The 25,409-nt window shown below is 42.9% G+C and overlaps 1 protein-coding gene across 2 annotated transcripts; it reads right to left on the bottom strand.

The window, feature by feature from the left end:
- Window positions 1–252: 252 nt before the first annotated feature.
- UBE2B (ubiquitin conjugating enzyme E2 B) lies at window positions 253–14,471 on the bottom strand. 2 transcript variants are annotated; one of them, XM_075510435.1, is made up of 6 exons: window positions 14,440–14,471; window positions 4,974–5,054; window positions 4,214–4,239; window positions 3,063–3,152; window positions 1,634–1,722; window positions 253–822 (listed from the first exon to the last, which is right to left on the bottom strand). In XM_075510435.1, the coding sequence occupies exons 2-6, from the start codon at window positions 4,997–4,999 to the stop codon at window positions 694–696; spliced, it is 360 nt and encodes a 119-aa protein (XP_075366550.1). In that variant the 5' UTR covers window positions 5,000–5,054; window positions 14,440–14,471; the 3' UTR covers window positions 253–693. The 2 variants fall into 2 exon arrangements, with proteins under 2 accessions (XP_075366550.1, XP_075366549.1); XM_075510434.1 differs by lacking the exon at window positions 14,440–14,471 and adding an exon at window positions 8,811–8,969.
- Window positions 14,472–25,409: the final 10,938 nt, after the last annotated feature.

Below are 25,409 nucleotides of genomic sequence, written 5' to 3'. Positions count from 1 at the left end.
ACTTTTAGCAAAATAGTTACATCCGTTTCCCCATTTGTAAGCTGGCAGCTGCCAGTACTTCTCTTCCTCATACAACTGAGGACACACAGAAGCAAGTTAAGCTCTGGTGCAAAAGCAGAGACATCCAGTGAAGACAGTTACATCATGGATTAACTTTTCCGTTTGTAAAGTGCGTGGTATAATTAGCATGTAGCAAAAGGAAAAATGGACTAAAAGTGAGTCCTTTGAAAGAGATACAGCGTGAGAGCAGAATGTCTTGCACTAAGGTTATGTATTTAACAGTTTTACATGAAATATTTATATATAAAAACTTTGTTAAGTGCTTTTCTCCAATTTAAAAATCTAAAGAATTCAAAAATAAGGCATTCAATATTTGAAAAAGTACAGATTTACAAAATGTGTATATTCTGTCATGAAAACTCCACACCAACATTATACACTTGGAAAAAAAATACAAACAGGATATATTACAAATTTATGTAGCAATAACTTAGTTCAGACCATGCAATAAAAAGTACGTTAATCAAGATACACAAGCTTTTAAGTTTCCTAAACTGGAGGGCTTAATTTTGTTTGCAGATGAGTTTTTATGCAAATTCTTAGAACTGTGGCACTTGAAATTTCTGGTAGCCTTTCTATTGAGAGTTAAATTGTACATAACGATGATGAGGATGGAGAGTAACAAAACAGCTGTTACGAATCATTCCAACTTTGTTCGACAATAGCTGAAACTCTTTTCTCATATTCACGTTTGTTCTCCTGATAGAGTTGTGCCGCCTGACTGTTTGCTGGACTGTTTGGATTAGGTTCATCAAGCAGAGACTGTGAAAAGGGGAAAACAAAACATGAGACAAACCAACGCATTTTACATCGGGGAAAAATCAACTTAGAGCTTGCAAATCGCCTGTGTTTCAGGAGGCAGACGTGACTCAGAAGAGCCCAATTGAAAAAAATAAACAGTTAAACTCATGGTTAGGCACCCATAATTACACTACTGAACCTCAAATTATACACTGCATAAGCATTAGCACTGGCCACACTTCTAGGTTCACAAACTTAACAGATCCATGGTCCTTTGTGCCAGTTAGCAGTATGATGCTAATAGATTATTTGGTAATTACACTACTATTGTCATTCAGGACTAAAGAGGGGCTCAAGATGCCTCCTACAAAACTTCACTGTAGAAAAATAAAAACAATCACACAGGACAAGAGGAAGTGTACATTTTTGCTGTGCCAGGCCATTTTTACTTATTCCAAGTAAAGTAGGTTTCAGCGGTGTTGTCTCCTTGACGACTTCATGGGGCAGGTTTCATGATAAAGGTTAGTGTTTCAAACACTAGGCAGATTTCTACATCTGATGTCCTACCTTGACTAAAAACAGTTAAAAAGGAATCCAAATCAGTAGCTGCTTTCCTGTAAAAAAATATCTAATGGCAGTTTTGTAGCTCAAAATTAGTAATCACATAGGTCAGCACCTTAGCCTTTACTGGATCTAAAAAGCTACTGCTTAGCTCACAAGTATCTGAAGTCCCCCTTGATAGAGATACCTGCTAGCCACATCACTGAGCTGTGTATTCTGGAATAGAGACTTACAACAATGTAATTATTTGCTAAAATAGTTGCAAAGTTACCTGAATTGAAGTTAAAATAGATGAAACGTCATATGTTGGACTCCAGCGATTCTGAAGAATATCTAAACATATGCTACCATCCGCATAAACTGTAAATACAATATAGATATCATTTAGAAACTATCAGATTTATTTTATAGGTTGTTCATTACATACTGTTCAACGCAGAGTTACTGTTCCAATTCAGACTGTGCTTAAATTAATGCTTTAGGAAAGAGGACAGCAGTTATGTCTCACAATTTTCTGTAGTCTGACATCTTGTATTTTGAAGGAAGTACTGGAAGTAACAGAACACTTAAGAGGAAAAGAAGGAAGGTCTAAAGATTATGGCATTAGCACAGGAACTGGTACACTTGGTTTCCTCCTCTCGTGTGACTGGCCCAGATACGCACAGTGAATCCAATGCACCAGCCGAGCATCTCACAGTCTGAACGGACTCACGCACGAACGGAGGGAGTTCTTGCCCCGTTTTCACACACTCTACACTCGCTATGGGACACACTAAGGCAGACAATAGAAACTCCTGAAAAGTGTGCCTGAAATCCTACTTCTGTCTGGATACCTATCAGTAGTCTTAATGTAAGAGTCTGCATGAAACTGAGATTGGCCAAACTCCTACATCCTAGTCTTCTAGCTTGTTCATGCCAATGAAAAGCAACAAATTACAAAACCCCTGTCAAAAAAGTCACAGAACTGAAGCCAAGGTCACACCTCTGTTCAAGGAGGGCTCAAGCTACAAGAAATGCTGTAATGGGCTTATGCTTCAACCCTCAAATTGAATCTACACCCCTCTTTGCTACAGAGGGGCTTGGAAAGCAAAAGGCATGGTTTGTCTTTTCCGCATGCAAGAACAACTGGATAAAACCTATGAGGTGCTGGAGCAGGAACCATGGCGCGCTCTTGTAACACTGCCCTCATCACTCAGGGTCAGCCTCCTCCTCTGCACTCCCCTATCACTGTGCATTCTCACCTTCTTCCTTGCGCTAGTACCGATGGGTACAATGAACCAAACGGAGGCATGGACTTGGCTGAAATCTCACCCAACAGAAATAAGTGATGTTTGGCTCGACCAGTTCCCTACTCCACTTCATGATGTGGCTGCACATACACAGCTACTGTTACATGGAAGGGGGCAGGAATCAACAACCAGAATTGCCTCTTTAAGCCAACCTAAGTGCAGCTGCGGCTGAAAATGCTCACAGGGTTTATTACTGAGGCTATATATTGATTAGAAAGAGACAAATAGCTGCTTCTTAATAGCATCATAATTCTTAATTTTTCATCAAGCAGTTGCTGTCCTGGACATCTTCTTCAGAGGCAGCAATGAAGAGAGATGGAGAGCTGTTAAGCATTCTGGAGCTTTGCAGAATACATGACCACACCATAATATTTAATGGGTATTATGGCTACATAAAAATTATTTACTCACCATTTGGATGGAACATTTTTGATAAAAACCTTACAGTTGGAGGCTTATTTGGATATTCTTCTGAAAATTCTATTACTAGTTTAAAAGTACCTGTCCAAACAAACATAAATACAATCAGATAACTAACAACAAAAGAACACCTCCAAGAACATTTACAATATAAGTTATGTGCTCCATGATCAATACTTCTCCTCACCATTACATGAACAAACAACACTGAGTCCAGTTTCTTTTCATATATTTCAAGTGATAATGGAACTATGGAACTACTACTTAGTGATGGTAATAAAACCAGCAGCGGCAGCTAGGTAGAAGCTTGGAGATTCACTGTATACATGGCAAAGGCAGCTAGATCCGACATCAATTATCCCACTGCCCTCCCCTTTTTCTGTGACCCAACGTGCCGGTTCCATGGACTTCAGTGACTTTAAGGCGTTTCATTAAGAAGGCACTGTGGTGCCAGCAAAGCAGCACCGGAATTTCATGATCAGCAATCTCAGTCTTTGGAGCTCATGACTGATTCACTGAAAACCTTTATTATGGATCAGTGAATAATTTACTCTAACTCCTCCAACCAACACAGAGAAAAACCCATCTGCTGCCGATTACTGCAATACTACTATAATTATTAAACTCATTATTCCTCATATGCCTAAGGGAGATTCATTACACACCAACTTTCATGTTTATGTACAGATTTGGTATTCTCTCCCCCTCACTGAGTTCTATATTCAGAACAGTTCAAGAGTTTTCACCTGTTCTTCATTAGGAGAACAGAGATGAATCAAACGTGCCACAAAGATGAAACCAGAAAAGCACACTGTCTTGTTGAGCTTAGCTATGGAGATATGAAAACACATCTGGCAGCATTAGACCAACCTCCCCCACTAAAAGCTCTAGTGCATATGTATAAACAAGTCTTGAAATAAGCATTGCTTCGTAGCTTTCTAACTAACCATCAACCACTATGACAAGACACTGCTTACATCAAAATACATACTTTTATAGCCAACAAGACCTTACTCCTTTACTTGCTTGGTTTGTTCCAAATTATATACAGATAACATCTATTATTTTTTTTAAAAACAGAACAATGTTAATACTGGCAATATCCGTAAGAACGACAGAGGATATAAAAGTTAGTGGCTTACCATCTTCAAAAGGTGTCCCTTCAGGCCTGAAAGGTTTTAAAAATAAACTCCAGTTAAAAGCGATCATCACCTACTTCTAAGCAGGCACAATAAATGTCTATCTTCTCCCTCATCCTCCCCAAGATAAAGGTAGAGGCAGTAATTTAAATATTTAAAGAAGTATCCAGAGGAAACCTCTGGGAGCTTTGTCGTACCTAAGACACTTTCCCTTAGTCAAGCTGCTAGTCAAGGTTATCATCGTCCCAAACAACACACACGCCATTACGTGACTAGATTGGAATTAATGAGCAAATTACTAGCAACCATGCTTCAGTTTTATGAAAGGATACTAAGCCAGTTCCTGTTCTGTAGGATATGTAATGTAACTTCCTAGACAGAACCTGTACCTCGTTCTACTGGGAAGCAATCCAATCACTGCTAATACATCTGGATTTAATGGTCGAGAACATGCGGCTCTTACGTACTTTAAAGAGGAAGCCTGCTTTTTCATAATCCAACTCCTACGCAGTCTAACCTATTTATTAAGCCATATGCAAGCTTTATTCAACAAAAAAGATAAACACATTTTAAATTTTTCTTTCCTACACATTCTGTATTACCCCTGAAAACAGATTTTTACCGCAACAGCACACTTGGTCATTCTTCTAGGTTTCCTTGACTTTATGGACATAAAAGAAGAGAATAATTGTAGAAACAAAACCTAGGTTTTGTTAAATTTAGCCCTTTGATATAGAATTTTATAGTGATCAAAAGCTCTTACCCAAATATAACTGCATTCCACTGCATTATGTTATTCTCAGATGGTGCACCACTGACACCCACAGGAGGGTCTTCTTGCAATCTAAGAATTACAAATATAGAATGACAAGCCTTGTATAAATTAAATACTTCCACCTGCAAGTATTATTTAACAGTAATACTCAGATTTTGTAAATATTTTCTCATTCCAAATCAGAGAATACACAAAGCATTACATGCAGATTATCAGTCCTCCAAAACACAAACCTACAAGACAACGCACATCAAGATTTTCTCATGTATTACATCACACTACAACAGCCCAAGAGGTTAGGTTAAGTGCGCAGGGAACAAAGCATTAACCATAACAGTAATTTAAAGCACCACATACAGCTGGGATTTACAGCACTCCATAGTGAACTACGGAAGAGCAATTGCTGCTGGCTGCCACAACGAAGAAGAGAACAAATTGCAGCCACAAACAGGAGCTGAAAACCAGCCAGTGACACTTACACAGCACGCTTGCTAGGACTAAGCACAAGGGACTGTCAGCGCAGGCTTTTCCTGCATTCCCAGACCCATGTGCACGATGTGGCTAAATTTGGTATAAGCCTATTTTGACTGGCAAGCTGATTGCTTCAAAAGGGAGCAAGGGGAAAACCTGTGTACTGCTCCCTCTCACCAGTTCAATAAATGTGTTTATCTCTAAAGTAATCATGGAAGCATTTTACATTCTTTTTAGTTCCTTAATCCCTGGACTAGGGAAAATCACATTACTTACTGAAAGCCACATAAACTTGGACCAGACAGAAATATGTATCGCAACCAAAAAGCAGGATCCAGATACTCTCCTTCTGCCCATCCTCCTGTATACCAATGTTTCTGCTTAGGATTCTGCTTCAGGATCACATAAGACCCTGAACAACGTAAACCAGCAAGCCCCAACCACGCGATGAGCAACTTGCCCGATCAAACCCCTTTGGTGACAGCTCCTACCCACCCTGCCTATTCAGCTGCTTGAGTTACACACGAATAAAGAAAATGCAGTCACTGTCCTTGCTTCAGAAGCAATTCTCAGTGTTAACATGAGGTTTGACCACATCACAGTATGCTTATGAACAAGTCGCCACCAAAAGCCCTGCAGACCAAGTGACAAATTCTAACTAAACGTCGGTGTGTAAATGCAGATTTATTCAGAGCTGACAGTGGTATACAGCCAGTAAATTCTCCTACGCTTGCACTGCCTAAATCTGTGGTAAAACTGCACGTGTACATGGATGCTGAGCAATGGCGTTGCCCTACAGAGACAGCCCAGAAGCAGGGCTCGCTCCGTTTGCAGCTGAGATCCCCTCTGAACTCTGTGTTTACATCCTTGCTCCCCAAGCACACGCAGTTCACACAGCTTAGTATCACAGCATAAACCACCTACTATTTTGGTCAGGGAGAGCAGGAATGGGACTTCTTCCTACATAACAGCCAGGCTGCATGCCAACAATATTGCCTAAGCATTCAGCCTGACAAATGCATCTGAAGGATGGCTTTGGTTTTTCGATCAATTTAAAAGCTCATGTGCACCCTACTGTCAAAGGGTCCAACTACAGAAAGGTTGTGGCAAGGACTGGAAATTAGACCAATCTAAAAAGCACCTGGAAATCTTAAACAGCTAGGGAAAATGTATTATTTGTAACCTCTTTTTAACAGAAGAAATAATAATTTTAAAAAAATTAACTTGTTTTTCTGTTGGCTTAGCCAAATTAGAGGAGATACAAAATCTGTTGAACTGTTCTCTCTTCACTGCTCTTGACAATCACAGTATGCAAAAGGAGTTTATATTTAACAAAGTGAATCAGAGTTCACAGCACACGGTCTGCTTTGTCAGTATGAGGTACATGTAACATAAGGCTAAACAAAAATATAACTTACGGTAGGAAAGGGAAGAGTAAAAAAAACTGACATGAAAAAGTTACATAAGTTTGGGGATATCAAAGTTGTCATATATTAGATAAATAAACCTGATTTACTTTGTGTTTACTTGATTATACTTTTGCACAGCTTTAAAGTCTTCTCTCCACCTTCTATTTCAAAATTATTAAACCAGTCCGCCTGAGATTGTAAAATAATAAAACCCACATCTGATTGCAATCTTGAAAAATTACTTAGTCACTTGCCCTGAAAAAATCACTGGTTCATGTCATCTGTGTAACCGAATACAATAAAAAAGGCTGAATATCCTGTTTTGATTTGAACAGGAATCAAGCAACACCCGCTTAGCAAACACCAACTCCCAAACACAACAGAAGAGGTCGGCTCCGCATCTCAAAAATGTCCAACGTGTTGTAGATTCACAAATCAGGCTCTTACCACTGTAGCTTTACGTGCAGTCACGTAAAGCAACTACAATACGCGTCAACTGTTTACTGATGTATTTTCAGGTACTGGTATAACATAGCTACGCTAAAAAAAGAGACACTATCAAAGCTGACTCACCTCCAACAACTTACAAGCGACTCCAGTCAAGAGAAATCATACGACGTATTGTAAAGCTTACAAAAGAACCCACCACCTTTTTCCACACTCTCTGTTGCGTGTTTACGTGTCAAACTGGAAATAAATTATTCTAGAGTCTGTGGTTCAGTCATTAACATTTAAAAGACTGCAGCTAATAACTGCCTCTTTAGCAGTTTGTATATATTATACAAAAGATTCCTCAGGATTGAAAACTTTAGACAGACTAGCATGCACATAAAAAGCTTAAAAGGCATTTTGCTTTTTACTATATATACACAAATTAAGTGTTTGATAATTCTTTGCGCTTCGTTTTTAAGATATCCGTCCCGAATTGCACTTATTTTCAGAGACGGTCAAGCCCAACAAGCCTCAAACGCATCTAAAGCCTGGCCCGTTCAGAAAACTGGGCCAAACACCTTCGGTATTCAAAAGCTTCTGCGAGGAAAGGAAGGGGGTGCGGGAAGTACGGCACAAACATCCAGCCTCGGCCAGCTCTGCCCGCCGGGCCCTTCTAGGGCCAGGGCACCGGTAAGATCCTGGCATCTAACCCCGCCACCGGAGAGCCCACCGCCCCCAGGTGAACCTTCCCTAAGCATTCCCGAACCCCTCGCTCGCTCAGCGGCCGGACTCCCGCCCGATTAACACCCCCCCACCACCCCGGCCGGGGCACTCCCAGGGAGGTTCCCCCGACCCGGTCCCTTCCCACGCCGACGGGGAGGCCGGGGGCTGCCCTTGTTTTGAAGGCACGGCTTCAACTTTTATCCTCAGACGCCCCCAGCCGTCGGCGCACGGGCGAGGCGGGCGGCCGGGGCCGCGGCGCCCAGCACAAACAAAGCCGGCCCTGCCCGCCGGGACCCCCCCCGCTCACCCCCGGCAGCCGCCTCCCCGGAGAGCACTTCCCACCCCCGCTCCCCGAGGGGGGAACGGGCGAAGCCGCTGGCTCGGAGCGCGCCCCTGCCCCGCCGCCCGGCGGCACCCACCAGGGGAGGACCCCGGGGACGAGGGAGGACCCCGGGGACGGGGGCTCCGCGCCAGCTCCCGGCCCCGGCACAAAGGAGCGGGGCCGGAGGAACGGCCCGGGACCCGCCGCCCCCGCGCAGCCCGCTGGCGGCTCCTCGCCCTGCCGCTGCCCACGGGCACGGCCCCCTCCTCTCGCCGGGGCTGCCCGACGGTGCGAGCCCGAGCCGGAGCCGGAGCCCCAGCCCCGCAAACGGCCGGGTCAGGCCCGCAGCTAGGCGGCTCTGCCCGAGTAGCGGCGGCGCTTCCCTCGCTGCCGGGCCGGCCCTGTCCCCCGGGAGGGGTGCCCGCTCCCCGCAGGGCGGCCGGCGGCGGAGCTGGGGGTGCCGCTCACCTCTTGAAGTCGCGCATCAGCCTGCGCCGCGCCGGGGTGGACATGATCGCCGCGGGGAAAGAGTCCGCGGCCGCGGCGCCGCCTCCCTCCGCCGCCTGCACAAACAACCCGCAATGGCGTCTCCCTCCGCGGGGGGCGGGCCGCGCCGCTGGGCCGGCCGACGTCGCGGGCGGGGGGGGGACACGACACGAGTCGGCCCGGCCCACCCCACCGCGGGGGGAGGCGCTTGCGCGCAGCTCCGCGCCCGCGGAGGCGCTGAGGGCCGCCCCGCGCTACCTCCGCACTTAGAGGCGTTTTGGACGAACTAGCGGGAAAGGGCTGCAGGATCGGACACTGTAGTGCCCGGCTCCACGAGCCTGTCATCAGAACTGTCTCACCCCCGGGGAAGATACTGTTTTTACTGTTTTCATTAAAAAAAAATAAAAAAGCTGGTTTTGTTTTTTAAAACTACAGTTTGGGGCTTGAAGAAAGCAGTTTTTAGCAGGGAAGAAACAGCAAGCTCTGCTTTTAATTTGGAGTCGCTGAAAAGAGTCAAAGCAGCTCAAGGAGCCGGGGTGCCCGGGCAGCAGGCCGAGGGCAGGCAGGGGCCATGGCCGCATCGGGGCTGGGGGAGAGCGGGTGCGAGCGACGCGACAGCGCTGGCCTAAGAGCTAGCGGGTACGGCCAGTATTTAGAAAAATATTGGTACCCAGCTGGCTTGTGCGCTGAAGCGAGGTAGTGGGAAGCAGGGAAGGGCGCTACCTTCTTGTTCTCATCCCGTTGCTCCGACAGACCGGAGGGGATCTCTCCAAAGTCATGGCCCAGTTCTTGAGTGGAGCCCTAGAAGCTAGCGAGCCCCAGAGCCTGGATCTGTGCGACCGCACGTGCCTCCTCGCTTTTCTTTCAGATGGTTTTAAGGAGGTCGAAACATCATGAGACTCATAACGAAGTGACAGAAATAAACACTGTCTTCACCCTCTGCCCATTTGTTTCGCCTCCAGCTATCTGTGCGCTTGCAGAGCACCGATCCTGGGTTTAATATAGCACAAAGCCAGGAACTGCTTTTTAACAAAGTTCGTGCCAAGCCCGCGCTGCAGCAGCTCCACTGACAGAGGTTGCTTCAGGCACAGACTGACCCCAGCGCTGCTCTGAACCAGCACCTCACCCGGGTCAGGACTGCACCCTTCAAGGACTTACGCTCTGAACGCTTTTTAAGCCAATGCCCCACCACAGTGAAAGTATTCAGATGCTAAAAGTGAGATATAAGTGTAGGAATTCACGTAAAGCCTGACACTGCAAGGGAGCAAGCTTTTTCAAGAGGCTTGGGTAAGAAACTATCATTCCCCAGCCACTAAAACATTCTTCCCCACACTAACGAGAAATGGTTCCCGCCAAGCAGTCCTCTCCGCTGGGTCTTCCTCCTCCTCCCATCACACACACACTTTAATTTTACATTCCTCTAGCTTTATACGGTTTATATTTAGCTCCAGCTAATATGTAAGGGAGAAGGCAGACTGTAAAAAACAAGTGCGAGCTTGGACCTGTATAAATAACGAACGTGGGTTTAACAACATTCATTATTTCCCTATTAACACGCACCCAGCCAGGGCAGCCAGAGCATCCCAGGGAGGGCAGCTCTCTACCCTCCCAAGCTCCAGTCCCTCCCAACACCCCCCACGCTCAGAGCTCCCCTGCAGGGAAACAGCCACTGCCCGCCCAAGAGGAAAACCAAAAAACCAGAACAAACCCCAAACATCAGGCACCAAATGAGCTAAATCTGAAATCCTACATTGTTTCCACCTGGCTCCAGAACTTTTTCAATAACATCTCAACAGCAACAGTATTTCTTCTTCTCGGTCGCCACCGGGGAACAGCGTGTTGACGTTCTCTAATGGAACATTTTCTTTTTAATCCTACCTTGCAGTTACATGGGTGTGGCTGGTAGTTTTATTAATAAATGGAAAGCTTTATTTTTTTCCTCTGAAGAACCAGCTGCAATTTCTGCCCTGTTGATTGTACAGCACATGTAGGTTTTAAAATGAAGTTAACTATATCCCAAGCTAGTTTCAAAAAAATCAGTCCCGCTGCAATGATAAAAGAAAGGCTCTGCCCCTGCTAAGGTGGTTTAATATGTCTCAGAATGAAATCTGCACTAAATAACCACTTTAGATTTATATCTGCTGATAACTGTTTTCAGTACTTCCTTGCTTAATGAATTTAAATGACTGCCATTACTGTTTAATTTCACTACAGGCATTTTAGTTGAAACGTTTTCAATTTCTCATATACTTGTAACTCACCCACTTCCAGAGCCAGGTGGAAACAACAATTTCAGAACTACCTTTTTCATTTGGTGTCTGGAGTTTTTTTTTTTTTTCTGTGCAACCGTTAAAACTATCCACTATAACAGTGCTTAAAAAACTTGGAAAAAATCCTTACACAGTGCACAGTCTAGAACATGAATGAACATTTTCCTTCTACAACCTTCTTGAATAGTACTGAAACAGATCTAACAACTTCCTGATCAGAAAGTTCTTTCAAGTTCTGTTTTTATACCTATTTTTCCCAAAAAATGATATTTGATAAGGGATGACATTAAATAAAAAAGTAGCATTTTGCAGCATAGTCATTCTATATTAATCTTGAATAAACACTACGTATTTGTATAGCATTTTGCAAAACCAAAACATTTTTAGGGTAACTTTGTCCCATCACAGGATTGAGAACTAACAGTTAAAGCAAACTATTTGCTTCTCTGTTTGTTAAAATAATCCATCCTCCTAGTAACTTCTTTTTTTTTTTTTTTCAGGTCACTCTCTCATGCTGCAGTGTCCCTCTGGGAAGAGTTAGTTATATTAACACCAGCCAAGGCCAAGCCTCCAAAATTAGGGAAATGAATAAGCCAAGTCACTTGTTAGAAACTGGTTTTGTTCTCAATCATTGCAGCGGCCACTGAGGAGAGATGATCCTTCTTCCCAAAGCACTTGGGAACAAAGATAATCCACCAGGTCACGTAGCAAAGAAATGATTGATTCGCTCATCCTTAGCTCCAGTACAGGAGCAAGTAAGCGGTGCCACAGTAAAGGGAATTAAGGAGCTTATTTGATCGACACAGCAGCAGAGCTAGAAGCAGCCTCTGAAGCCCCGCAGCGTAGTGATTTAAGGGTGTTACTTCAATGTACCCCAATTCCCAGCCCATCTTGGAGAGTCCCTGAGCCTCCTCTCTGCCTGTTACTGCCTCCAACCCCACTTCAAATTTTCCAGAAAAATACTGGACAGCAAAAAAATGCCTGCGTGGACCTACTCAACCTATCCTCTTATTTTGACAGGAAACTATTGATGATTACTCTTTGACTGTATTTCAGTGAAGTCTTACTTACTTAAGGGTATACTACTTACAGAACTATGAGCATGACAAAACCCAAGCTACCACCCGTGCCTCCCTCTCCCCAGTAAACCAACTGACCAGACAGTATTTACACTTGTTATAAGTGACTCCACTTCTCCACAGGCTCAACGCAGCCACCTGCTTCAGGATTTTTCAAGAATCTAAAGGAATTCCTTCAAACTTTATGTATGAATTAATTTATTTTTGCAAAGACCGGAGCAGGGGGACAGCAGTTCTGCCTCTGGGAGCAGCAGTTACCCCTTTCACGAGCCCGGCGCTGCTGAACGCCCTCCATTACCTGATGCCACGACCCGCAGAGGCAAAGGCGGCCGCGTCTGCCCGAGCAAGACACGTTTAACGACCAGCTCCCGCTGAGGAGAGAACAACCGCTCGCCCTCGCGCCCGCCGGCGGGAACCGCGGTTCTGAGGGAGCACGAGGCCGAGCCCCGCCCAGCCGTGCGCCTGACGTCACCGCGGCGCCGCCCCGCCCGTCGCCATGGCAGGGCCCGGCGGCGCAGGCCGGGGCGGGAGGTTCGGCGCGGCGGGGGGCCGAGAGGGGCTCTGGGACCCGGCCCGGCCCGCTTGGCCCGTCGTCCCTCCGCAGCGGCGGCGCCGAGGCCTCAGCGCAGCGCTCGCCGCGAGGAGAAGCAGGTGCCGGGGGTCCGCCGCTCCACAGCCCCCGCCGACCCCGACCCCGAGCCCTGCTGGCGGGGCCAGGCCGCAGGCGGGGCCGCTAGCCATTTTTGGAACAGGGCGATAAGGCAGATACCCGGGCCCTTCCCAGTCACGCTGGTCGCACCTTTTTATTCTAGACGGTGGGGCCGTGTTTATTTTCTTTAAAATTTTCATTCCGCCTTTTCAATGGCACGTGTTTAACGGTGGGGTTTGGAGACGCCTCTATGAATGTGCATGTGTGTGAAGCCGATTCTTACCTGTCCCCTTGTATGCTTAAAAACAGCTGGGCTGAGGGGTTGGGAGCCCGAGGGCTTGCAGAAACATTTAGGATAGTGCGAGTGCTGCTGTCTTCAGGTGTTAACTCCTCTTGAAGCCCTGTCTATATGTTTAAAGAACTGTACGTGCCTCGAATTAATTAAAACTTTTGTCCTTCTGTAAATAAATATAACCACCTGAAGGTGTACAACATCTTTGCCAAAGCGGGAGGGGAAGTTAAGGAACAGCAGTGACGTGCAAGCACGAGGACACGGGACAGACAGTGGGCATTCAAATATTGTATGAGAAATCAGAAAAATCCATTAACAAAACCACAATGAGAGTAAAGTTTCTACAGGTTAGCAGCTTTAAATGTGTAAAACAAGGGGGAAATGGCTTGACCTGCACCATTGTCAGGGGATGTGGTGACTGGCAGGGTGCTTTGTGCACAAAACAGCGTGAAAACAAATTCTTTCTAAAATACTTTGCTGCCAAATTACAATGAGCATCTAAAGGAAATTTAAAATTTGGAGCCAAAGTACGGAAATGATGTTGACAAAAGCAATCCCTGTTTAAACGAAGCCATGGAAGAATATTGCGTGAGTGCTGGTGAGTTATTAATTACCCTGCCTAGGGTGTTGTTGCTGTGGGTACTTCCGTACCAGAGCTCTTGCCTGTCCTCGGCACAGGGGAGGGAAAGCAGAACCGGCTGAAAGGCTTCCCCTCCTGCTTCTGCAATTCAAAGGTCAGCCTTGCAGCTCACGTCGTGTCCTGCCCCAGCTTCCCCAGGTGGCCTTTTTTGTCAGCTGTGGATTACATCACTTTGCTTTGGCTCTCTTCCCAGCATCCTCCGTGCACATTGGCCGCAAAAGGGGCGGTGTATTTATTATACCAGTTCTGTGCCATCCCTAAACAGAAGCGGGATTATCTACAAATATTTCCTTGCAAAGATATCTCAGCATTGTTACGGTGCAGTGGGGAGATCTCTCCTAAAAGCTCAGTGGTAATATTTGAGTTTAGTCCTATGTCCATGAAAGGTCTGCAAGAATTTTCGTCTGGACGTAGGTTGTGCTGGAGTTTCTCCTAGCCAGATGTACCAGCTCGCTCTGATTTAATCAAACTTCTGCAAAATATGGGAACAATAACTTGTAGTCAGATTACAAGGTTATAAATTTGGATTCTTACTTTTATGCTATATATTCAGCCCACTTCCACTCTTTGCTGGATGTTTTACAAATGTAGTTCTTATCAATTTTTAATTAAGCATAATGGCACATTTTGCCATATGGGTCCCTCAATTTCTCTCCAAGTTAGCGTATGCAGAGGCCTTACCTCTCGATGCAGACTGATTGATGTCCTGGCTCTCACCAGCATTAAGATGTGGTACTACGGAGAGTGTAGCCCTCAATTAAAAAAAAAAATTACGGTAATTAAAAGGACAGATACTTTTGTACTCAGTTAAAACTAGCTTTGGTTTTAACCTAAAGCTGCTTCAAAATATCAAGAGATAGTAATGTAAAAATGAAATGGTAAATGGACCTCAGTGGAACGGTACATGTTTTTCATGCGATTCTTTTAATACGTGAGTTCTTATCTATGATTTATTAGTATAACTAGAACGCATTCAAGAGGATGTTTTTTAAGCTCATGAGAAGAGCTGCTCGTTTCTTTGCTGTATTCCTGGCTCAGCAGTCGTAGTTCAGAGCCTGGAGGTGCATTGTGAAAAACAACTTGGTAAATATGTTTGAATATTGGAGGAAGGCTGACAGAGCAGAAACAAAGACTTTTAGCGTATTTTCAAAATAATATAAATCTTTAATTAAGCAAATGATAGTTCTTGTTATCAACCTTTTAAAGAGGAAGTCTATATGAACTGAAATAAAAAGCTATGGTGGAAAGTGTTTTTCTTCTTTTACCGACAGCAATTTCATCATGAGAATATTGTCAACCTGATTCATGTATTTAACCAGAAAAAAAAGAGACTTTACTTGGTGTTTGAATTAATCGATCATACAATTCTAGATGAGCTCCAGCATTATTTCCATGGATTGGATAACAAAAGGCTTCAAAATACCTTTTCCAGTTACTACAAGCAATTGAGTACCTTCACAACAATAATGTAAGAACTCGCCTGAAAGATGGGTCATAAATAAAATGTTATCGCTTTCAGATCACACCTTTTCCTTTTTGTATCATTTTGTCATACAGATATCAAAAGTGTTAATTCTTTATTGAGAAAAAGGTTTTGTTTTGTAGTTTAAGACTTCCAATCAGCTTGAAATGATCTGCAGAATTGGAACAACACAGTGAAGAGACATTGGACTAGATGGTCAGAGGAGCACTTGGATGGTTGTAGTACTACTGCAGAGTATTTGGACCCATCTCTGAAATTTGGAAAAGCTAAAAATACTCAGTACTTTATCCAGCCCATGGCGTTACTACCTTAGCAGCTGTCTTCCCCGCTGTTGCAGCAGCTTGCTTATCCTTCCCTACTCCCACCTTGTGCTTCTCCTTCGTGCTGTCTCATCTCCTTTCATTCCTTTGGGTTTGTCCTGCTGTTGATGGGTGGGGAACTGTGCAGGAATTTGTACTGCCCTGCGCAGCAATCCTGCTCTCTTTCGCTCATCACCTACATTAGGCAGTTGCTAATTGTAGTGGTATCGGGACAGTGATGGCTTTGGAAAATGAGGGCACCGTGTGCCTCAGAGTCAATTCTGAAGTAGCAGGAGGGGTTTTTTTCAGTCCATGCTTTCATGCCTTGAGAACTGCCTTTCTTTAAAACAAACAGAACTCATTTCTTATTAAACTGATTTAGGGTTCTTTTGTTGTTGTGGGTCAAAGATACCATTATGCTCTGGTTCCAGATTCAGTGAAAGCAGTGCAAGGTTTATCTTTAAATACAGTACTGTTATTGTATAAACCAAACAGATTATTAATTTTTTTTTTTTAATTCTCTAGAAGATGGTAATCTATGTTACTCCTAGGCAACCTGTGCCCGTTTGCCCTGCAGATGATTTTCTGTATTATCCATATCAAAAATGTCCAGTAGTGTTGGCGCTGAGCCCTTGTGATGGTCAGTGACAAGGGCTGTCTGAAGAGCCCTAAGGAGCAGTGCGAGAGAAGATGCTGTAAAACTGAGGAAAGAAAGATGTGCAACTTCAGAGATGTAGCAGACGTGGTTAACAACATGTTAACTTGGAAGCTTTTCCAAGTATGTAATTAATTCCCACTAAAGATTTTATTCTGTATTTTATAAAATTCTGTTATTGTCCACCTACTATTATGAAATTCTGTAGAGGAGGTTTGGAATTGCGGAAAGGAGTGATAATTCCTGTCTGTATGCTCTCATTCATGCTGTTAGATATTGATTACTATTATTTTTAGTAATAATAATAACAGTACACTGCAGTAGTTATTCTGGTAATGTTGAACTATAAACATGGAGGTAAATAGCTTTTTAACAAGCCAGGATAATTCCTTTATTCTCAAACCTCAAATATAGTTTGTAGTGCAGAATGAGTCAGCGGGAAGGATCTGCTTTTATGTAGACTTCTTCCCCGAGAGAGGAAGCACAGAGAGGAATACAGCAGTGTTGCGTAGTTGGATTCATTTCGGTTTTGAAGATAGCAGGCTTTTTGATGAGAGATTTTTGATGTATTTTAGCCATCTCCATGGGGATACTAGAATAAGAATATAGTATACAATCTTTATATCTGTTTTAACCAGCTGATTTATTATCTGTTTCACAATGTCCTTTTTGTCAAGAAGTTGGGCACCTCTTCTTCAGAGTATTTTATAAAGAGCCCGGGATTTTCAGGGATGGTACTTCCTGAAGTCCAGCATCCTAAAAATGCAAGGAAAAGGTTTCCCCAGCTCACCGCCTTGCTGGAGACGCCAAATAGCATTTCCTATTAGAAACCCCATTCAGTTACAGTCTGTCGCCCTAACTCACACGAGGAGCTCAGTGGGGTTAATTGGGATGTCCACACATGAAGAATGTGGCACATCAGAAATTGCTAATTAGAGAAGTTGGGATTTTCAGAAATGCCAAGGAGATTCAGGAGTGCAAGTGCCAGTCCACAGTTTCATAAGTATTTAAGTTAATTGAAATTCACCGACGTTATAATTACTATATTCACTGAGATGCAGTTGCAGACACTAATGGTTTTCAGAAAAAATGTGTTCTGTTCAGACATTGAATCTTGTTTCCCCCAATGTCAGTGGGAATGGGAATGGATTTAGGTTTTGCCATTTCCATTAAGCAAAATAAAAAATCCAATAGGCAATTTCCTGTCATAAAAAGATCTGAGAGAGCAGATGGAGGAAGAATAATCTAATTGAGATGCATTTTCTATTTTACTAGCTTGCTCTATTTCATTTTTAAGAGCATACCTAAAACGTCTTCTTCCGCAAAGAGAGCTTGTTCATTAAGTCTTAAAATAAATGGCAAGCAAAAAGCTCTTTTACAAATCCAGAATGCTAGTGGTGATACCAGGCATTTCTAATAACCTATTAACACCACGAAAACTCAAACAAAAAATGATGAAGCACTCTGTTGAGTGAAGACCAGCGAAGCTTTCACCAGCAGCAGGCTTTTCTGACTCATTCTTTCTCCGGCAATAGAAAATGCAGTTGCTGCAGAGAAATGAAGGATCTCATTCATTCATGGGGGACAGGGAAAAGCAAAGACCAGCGGCCAAGCTTTCCTCCCGTGGCTAAATTACAGCGTAGGAGAGGGTTTACTCCTTCCCTCTCTGGTTCCATTACGTCCTTCCAAATCTCTGATAGTTCTAGGGGAAAATCTGTTCAAATCTCCGTAGTCATTGATTTTGTTGATGATGGGTTGACTTTGTGTTACAGATATATTTTCAGAAGGTGTTAAGTTATGACAGCTACGTTTAATACTTGAAATGGAGCTTTGAAGTGTATGAGAGAAGAAAAGGAAAGCAGTTTATCCATTAGGCTACTTTGATTCCTCAGAAATCCTTGTAACCCTTCAAAATCCTTTCACAAACATTTCAAGAGCTTTCAGGAGGATTTATTTTATTTTGTCTTAGTGTGTTTATTCATGTTTCTTTTAGGTTTCCCATGTTTAAGAGGCATCACACAGAGAGAGCATAGAGGGACATTATAAAGTGACCCACTTGGGAAGTGGCCACCATCATCCAGCTGTGGTAGCCAGAAGCAAAATGGAAACGGACGACAGAGGATGTTCTTTCAGAACTAGGACATGATACAGGAAGCCGATCTCTTCCCATGCATTTAGAGGGTATTAGCCCATCTATTTCAGATGTCTGATTTATTTGTTCAGGTTAGATGAGTTTGCTTTTCATCCAAACAGTCAAATGAGAGAAGCGGAGATTCTTGGAAAATGCTTTACATCACCCCAGTTAGGCAATAGTTAAACTCTTAGATCAGACATTCTGGACTGCTTAAAGAAGAATGTCTCTGTTGGGACAGGGATCCTATCTTTCTCACCTGGGCCTTTTAATTTCAGAAGCTCCAGACTTAAAGTTGGGCGATATCCCTCAGGTATGCAGAAGAGGAATGTATGAATGTGAGATACAGAGCGGATATGGCAACGTCAGCTCTGCAAACGCTGCTGGCAGGGAGCCTGAATCCACCTGCGCTGGGCTGCAAACCCATTGTATCTTCTGATACGCTCAGAGAAGACGTTACATGTTGGAGGAAGAATCTGTAGTCAGAGACGCTATGTTTTCCTGGCTGGCCAGAAGATCTAAGTTGATGAGCTTATGGTACCTGTCTATTGTTTCCTATTCCATGCTCAAAAACTGCACGACTGTAGGAACTTCAGGCTCTGTTTGTGCATGTGAATCACATCCACAGAAGCGTAAAGGGTAGGGCAGCACACGTAAATACAATTTGGAAATAAAGATATAGGGACAGATCATTGGCTATAGAGAGAAAGGGGAAGCGGGGCAGGTGAAAAAGCCTTGTGTCGATGGATAGTTGCCACAGCTACTCTGACAGTCCATTCACAACCCCTGTCTAACAAATTACAGGAGTATTTTGGGACAGTCCTCCAGCAGAGTGCTCCTAAAGGGAATATTTTCTCCAGTATAATTTAGATAAAACTCTGGGGCCCTTACCTACCCTAGAACTGGCAGCTAAAATAATAACTCACCTTCCACCCACCTGCTGTGCCAATTCAGAAAGATGAGCCAAAAACCATGAACTAGGTTACACAGCAACAGAATAAGACCCAGACATCCTAGATGTTACTGAAGTAGGTGCAATGACAAAAAAATATGAGATAATTTAAGTAGAGAACAGACAGCAAATAGCACTAGCTGAAAAGATTCTTAATAATCTAATTATTTGAATTTATGAATAATCTAATGAAATGAACAGATATAAATTCATAACTGTGCGCACACTGGTAAACTGGTCACTCCTGTGGATTGCAGACTGTCCTTGGTTTGTGTGCGTGCGCAGCAAAGTGGAGTTATTCAGAGGAGCCTGAATATGTCCCAAAAGGTCCCCAAAAGCCTGTATTTCCCTAAAGTTCTATAAGATCTCTCACAAAACGTTAATTATATGTTCTCCTACACAAACAAGGGTGGATTCAGAGACACTGGCCAAGTCTTCACTGTGCTGAGCCTGCTCCTCATGAGGCATACATTTTATCATGGAAAAGCACCCGATCTGGCCCTTTGCAGAGCGAGGAGAAATCACACAGTGAACAGTGAAGAAAAAACAATTTGCCCCCATCCAGACAGAGGCTGAGTAAAGCAAACTCCCCACTCAAAACAGCAAATAACATGCAATCACCTTTTAATGTATAAAGAAAGGCCAACGGGTTACGGTAGCCTAGGAAATGCAATTTCTAGTTTTTAACTTGTTGAACGCTCAGCTTGGCCACAAAGGGGTTTTTACAAGAACGTCCATACAGCACTTCGTATCATACTTTTTAACAACGGTTAACATTTTTCTTTATGACACACTGAGGGCATCCTGGTGCGATCTACAGCCTTGAGCATTGTTTTGGAGTGATTTCTCTAAAAATCACTGTTCGCTTCGCCTGTGTTGCGCTGAGCCCGCCAGCCAGCAGGTGTGGCTGTCAGCCTTTTGAAATCCACGGGATTTCTTTTATCAGCCCAGAGGCTGCAGAGAGATGTCATCACTGTACCCACTTCTAAGAAGGATATCATAACGCCGCACGCTCGCCTTCACCCTCGGAAATCCCCGGGTAACTGTAAACACGAGTGCCGTACGTACGGGTGTCCTTTGTGCAGATGTAAATGTCGGTATTTTTTACTGCAAAGGACTTGAAAATATCGGTTGTGTCCTTTGCTGACAAGCTCCGTTTTTAACGTATACAATTGGCATTATCCTTGGCACTATTCATGAGGTATTTGGCTCTCTGAGTTGTTAAATAACAGATTTACTTTAGATACTGGCATATAATTTTAAGAGGAAATATTCTTTAATATAACTTAAAAGATCATTTCACTTTTTGCTATCAGATTCTTACCAGAGCTGAAAGCCCAGTTCTCACAAGAAACAAAATTAAATTCTCCTTCAAAGCACAGAGGGAATAAGAAAGATGTAGAACTACTAAAAGATCAGAAGTGCTGTTTTTAATGCCTGTCAGAATGGTCCAGGATTTGGGAAGGTGAGAACTGCTTTTCTTAGAATATTTATTGCTGCATAAAATTGTTATTGTAATTACAACAGACTGGTGCTGGATTAGCTGTGTGTCTTCATGGGCTTGAATCTAATCAGTATCATTGCAGTGGAAAGCTGAATGTTGATTTTGAGGAAGAAGTATTTCCAAAATTAAATAGAACAAAGTTAGCAGATTTTTAATCTGCTGTCTTGTATTTCGATATTTTAGATTGGACCTCAACCCAGTGGTTCATTTGTATTTAACAAAGCAATTGAGCACATATTCAACTACAAGTGCATTGGATTCAAGCACACACGTACCCGCTTTTACAGCAGGATGACTGGACTGTAGGTTTACCCACGCCGCTGAACTAGAGACTACACACCCATAGCCAGAGTAAGGGAGGAAAACGCATGCAGGATCCAACCTCAAAGACTTCTCATGTTGATACTTTCCTACTTTTCCTGTCTAATGGTGTTCGTATTTTACAGGTGGTTTTAAACACCGACATCAAAAACTTCTTCACTTGTTAAAGGATCTTCCAGCTAGATGGGACATCCTTTGAGGGTCTGTGCATTCTTACGGAATATTTCTCTTGCGGATGATCATCTGCTGTTTTATTCCAGGTATGTTAAGAAAACGCTGGACTGAGTGTTCCAGCTGATGTTTTGTCATAGTTTCCAAAAATAAAAGAAAGTCAATGAAGATTGTATGAAACCAGTCACGATTGTGGAGTCAGCAATTGCTGGGCTGACTTACATGTGGAATAACAGTCAGTAAAAAAAAACAACAAAACTTGGCTCACAGAAATTTCCTGAACTGGAACAGCCAACAGGATTATTTTTAGTTCAGGTTTTAACATTCTATCATTTAAAGGGAAAACAGTTGCCAGATGAAAAACATTACGTACCGTTTGAACAAAAGATATTTTCTTACGTGCTAAACTTTAAACAACAGATTTTTACAGGGTATGGTTTCTCGACTACCTCTGTTTCTTAAGTTTTCCAGCCCCAGCATCATTAACAAAAATAAAGCTAATGTGAAAAAGTGAGAAGGGACACTTCAGCCAAGAGCTCCTTTCAGTGTACTTTTACAGTGATGTGAGGAGGTGCTAGACTTGGTGGTCCACCATCGCCCAGGAAACCCCTTTACTCCTAAACAGTGATTGTAGGCTGTAGCTTGGTAAGCAGGATGACAGGCATGAAGGATTTTTAAATATTTATTTAATATTTTTTATTATTAAATTCTAGTATTTAAATATTCACTGTGAAATTACCTATTTAGACTTCATAGAGTCTAATTTTGTATCTGTTTACTCTGTATAATTAGAAGCCATATTTAGCTTTGGCTACAGCCTTTTATCCCAACAACTAAACATGTTTCATCCACAAGTGTTCTGAAACCTTATTTCAAAACTGTTTCAAAAGAAATATTCGGTACAGCTTGATTAATGTTTCTTTTGGCAGCAGCGCTGCCTTAGGCAGCCCAAAGTCATGGTGTTTGTTTCCAGTCCCACATCTTTCCCTAAGCTGTCCTGGCGTAATTGCATGTGGGGTTGCGCAGTGAACCCGGTCAAGGACTTGATCTTGACTAAAATAACCTGACCAAAGATGGTTATTTTGAACTTGGATCCCTTTCCTGCACAACAGCCTCACCAAGATGCGGTGGCACCAGTGAGACAGTAGCCTGGGAAGGGAAGAGCGAGAGGGGCACAGGGAAAAGAGGGGCTGCTTCACCCAGGACATGAAACTGCAGCCCCGGCTTTAGAAACTGAAACCCCCTACAATGACTTTGGCCCATTCAGTATCTAAAGAAAAAAGAAAAAAAAAAAGTAATTGCATAGCTATGATACTGTAGTCGTGTTTGAATTATGTTTCTCCAGTATCCATGTCTAAATTAACTGAATGTAGTATGAATTAATGACATGCTACAGGGATTAGTATACATAGATAACGTGAGGAATCTGCATAATAATGTAAGATTAGGGAAAACATGCAAACATGAATTTCTGGGAGGAAAATCTACTTAGGGAACGTAAATTACAAACAAAAAAAAAACCTAACAGAAAATTTGTAGGTATTTTATAGTTATCTAGCTGCTTTCTGTTACCAGCCCTGATTGATGATGGGTCTGCAGCAAGATGAACAGTTACTCATTAACAGCCGAGTAACTACAGCGTGATTCAAGAGGCCAGGCAGCAACCTTGATTGTTGGTATTCACTGGGTGTGAACTGAGGTTAAATATCCTGCAGAGGCGGTAAAAGAAGCTGGAACTAGAAAAATACCTAGTGGAAGCGAGCTAAACTGCTGTTCCCCATGTTTCACTGAAACGGGTAGGATTTGGGGTTATATGGAAGCTGTGTTATTGGGGCTTTATGGAAAACGTTATTGGGGCTCTCTTGTCGATCCTGTATTTTTTGGGAGAAGCAATTTCTGCCCGATCATTACGTTATCTGGTATTGTGAGGTGTCTGTAAAATATTTGAAGAATCTTGCTGAGCAGCAAAGCTAATACAATAAGGAAACTGGAAAAGTTCATGAGCGGTGAAGCCTAGAAGCCTTTGTTTATCATAGGAATTAGGAAGCAAATTCCAATTCTTATTGCAATAACTTTTCATATTTGTTGTCACATGTTTACAATCTTTTTCGTTAGCTTTCCTCTGTTGCATTTTCCAGGTGGTCACTGACATTGCCAGGGGAAAAAAAAAAGTACAGACACCCCAAGCTAGATAGTAGGACGTGCTAGAAAGCTATGAAAAGCCTGGAATGTTAAAAAATTAAACAATGTTAAATAATAAAGAGCCCTATTGTTACGTTTAAGTTTAAAATAAATATTTCTTTTATTTTGTGGCTTTATAGCGTGGTATGTATTTGAATTCAGCAATTACAATATAAAATCTTGAAATATGAGCAGAGTGTTGGATAACATTTCATGGCAACAAAAAGTCACGCCATCAAAATCAGGACAATTTGGGCACATCTTAATTTCTTCCTATTTAGTCTTGCATCGTTTGTTAAACTTAAGCATCAGGACAGTGCAGCCCTTCCAATTTTGCTCTCTTGCCTGTGCCTTGCTGCCAGCCCGTTTATGCGGGAGCGATGCCCCTGCTGTGGCAGGATTAATAAAGCGTTGACAGGCAGATACTAACTGTAACAGCTGTTTTATGGGTTATCAAGTGTGGGTGTGAAAAAGCCGCACTGGCCCTCTGAAGAAAGCAGATTTACTGTAGATAAACCTGTTATGACATCACGTGGGTGTAGCCAACACTTCAGAATGCCTCATAAATTTGTAAGTATTTGTAAAGTGTATATCCTACACGTGGCTCGTCCTTACCAACACTAGGCTAGTACAGCTCCATGCCCTGTGCTCAAATACCGAGACAATTAGAAGAGATTACATCAAGATTTAGATGCTAGGCTATTTTTAAAATCTCTTCCTCTCCTAATGCGTTTTCCCATATAATCCTATCTAAAAATTTATTTTGGGGGCTCGGGGTAAGTAGGGAACTGGGGGCTTAAAGTCACCAAATCCAGAAAAAGCTTACATGGGCTAGGAGTTAGAGTTAGAGCTCAGAAAAGCAGATTTCATTCTCTGCATCCCAGCTCAGGAGATGGAAGAGCATACCTTGAAGATCCCAGAAAGAAAAACAGTATCGATGAGACTCAAAAAAAAAAAAAAAAAGGTGTGAAAGGGAAGCAGAGCCAGCAAATCCTTCAAGAATAAATAACACAATATTTTCCATTTAAAGTGGCCAACTGGATCTGACACTAGCCTAGAAGATGTCTGGATCGTGTTCCTTCCTTGCTGTGCTGAGATGGCTTGGGGTAAATAATCTCATTACTGAACACGTCAGATTCCTCTTCTGTGAAGTGGTATTGACTTTGCAAAGCCCACTGAGAGCTACTGATAGCAAATGCTGGGCTAGAGTTGGTATTAAAATTTGATGTATTCCCCATAAAAGACTGGCATTTGAATTCTTTTAGAAATGTGCTCAGTTTGTTCAGGTACAAACAGTTATCAGGTTTTAAAAGAGTAGTCAGGGAAGAACTTATAATCAACTAATCTCTGCTGTTAAATGCTTTGCTCCCTGGAAATTAGTAATTATTTGCCTATATGCCGTATGCCTCCCGCCACTCTGTGGAATTAGCAAATATAACACCATCGAAAGAGGAAATCATAACACAAGCAGGAACCTCCTTGCAGGAAGAAAACTGGGAAAATAAAAAGGTGCTTCTGTGAGCAATATGGAAATAACTGCTCAATTCAGAAATATCTATTGCGCTTACTGATGCAGCTGAAGGTATGTCCAGATCGCAGCATCACCAGCCATGGGCTAAGCAAGAGGATCTAGCACCGTGAGGCCAACCACGCAGCTCAAACAGTTCTGCTCTTTGCCATCAGTTTCTATCTGTTTGTTCTTAATGATTTTCTGCGGAGGAATTAATATTAAAATTGTTAAGTGTTTTATTGCATATATGGATAAATGTTTAAGAAACATGCCACAGTTGCTTAACTGCAGAAGTATATTTTCCAAGCGAAAAGATTGATTTTCAGAGACTGCGTTAGACAAAGAGTCCCTCATGTCAAATATTATTTTGAAGTGTTGCAAACAGATGTCCTTTCTTGTTGGTTGTGGGGCATTACTGATAGTAAAAGCTGTACGTCTTAAACC

Source organism: Mycteria americana, chromosome 8 (genome assembly GCF_035582795.1).
Source record: "Mycteria americana isolate JAX WOST 10 ecotype Jacksonville Zoo and Gardens chromosome 8, USCA_MyAme_1.0, whole genome shotgun sequence".
Lineage (NCBI taxonomy): Eukaryota > Metazoa > Chordata > Aves > Ciconiiformes > Ciconiidae > Mycteria > Mycteria americana.
The sequence above is the reverse complement of the archived record's forward strand: the minus strand, read 5'-3'. Positions and strand labels throughout refer to the sequence as shown.

Coding starts and splice junctions, on each gene's coding strand:
- UBE2B (XM_075510434.1), bottom strand. CDS start 8,854: ATGTCCACCCCGGCGCGGCGCAGGCTGATGCGCGACTTCAAGAG. Junction 4,240..4,973: donor TGGAATGCAGTTATATTTGG/GTAAGAGCTTTT, acceptor AAAACCTTTCAG/GCCTGAAGGGACACCTTTTG. Junction 823..1,633: donor CTATTTTAACTTCAATTCAG/GTAACTTTGCAA, acceptor CCCTTTTCACAG/TCTCTGCTTGATGAACCTAA.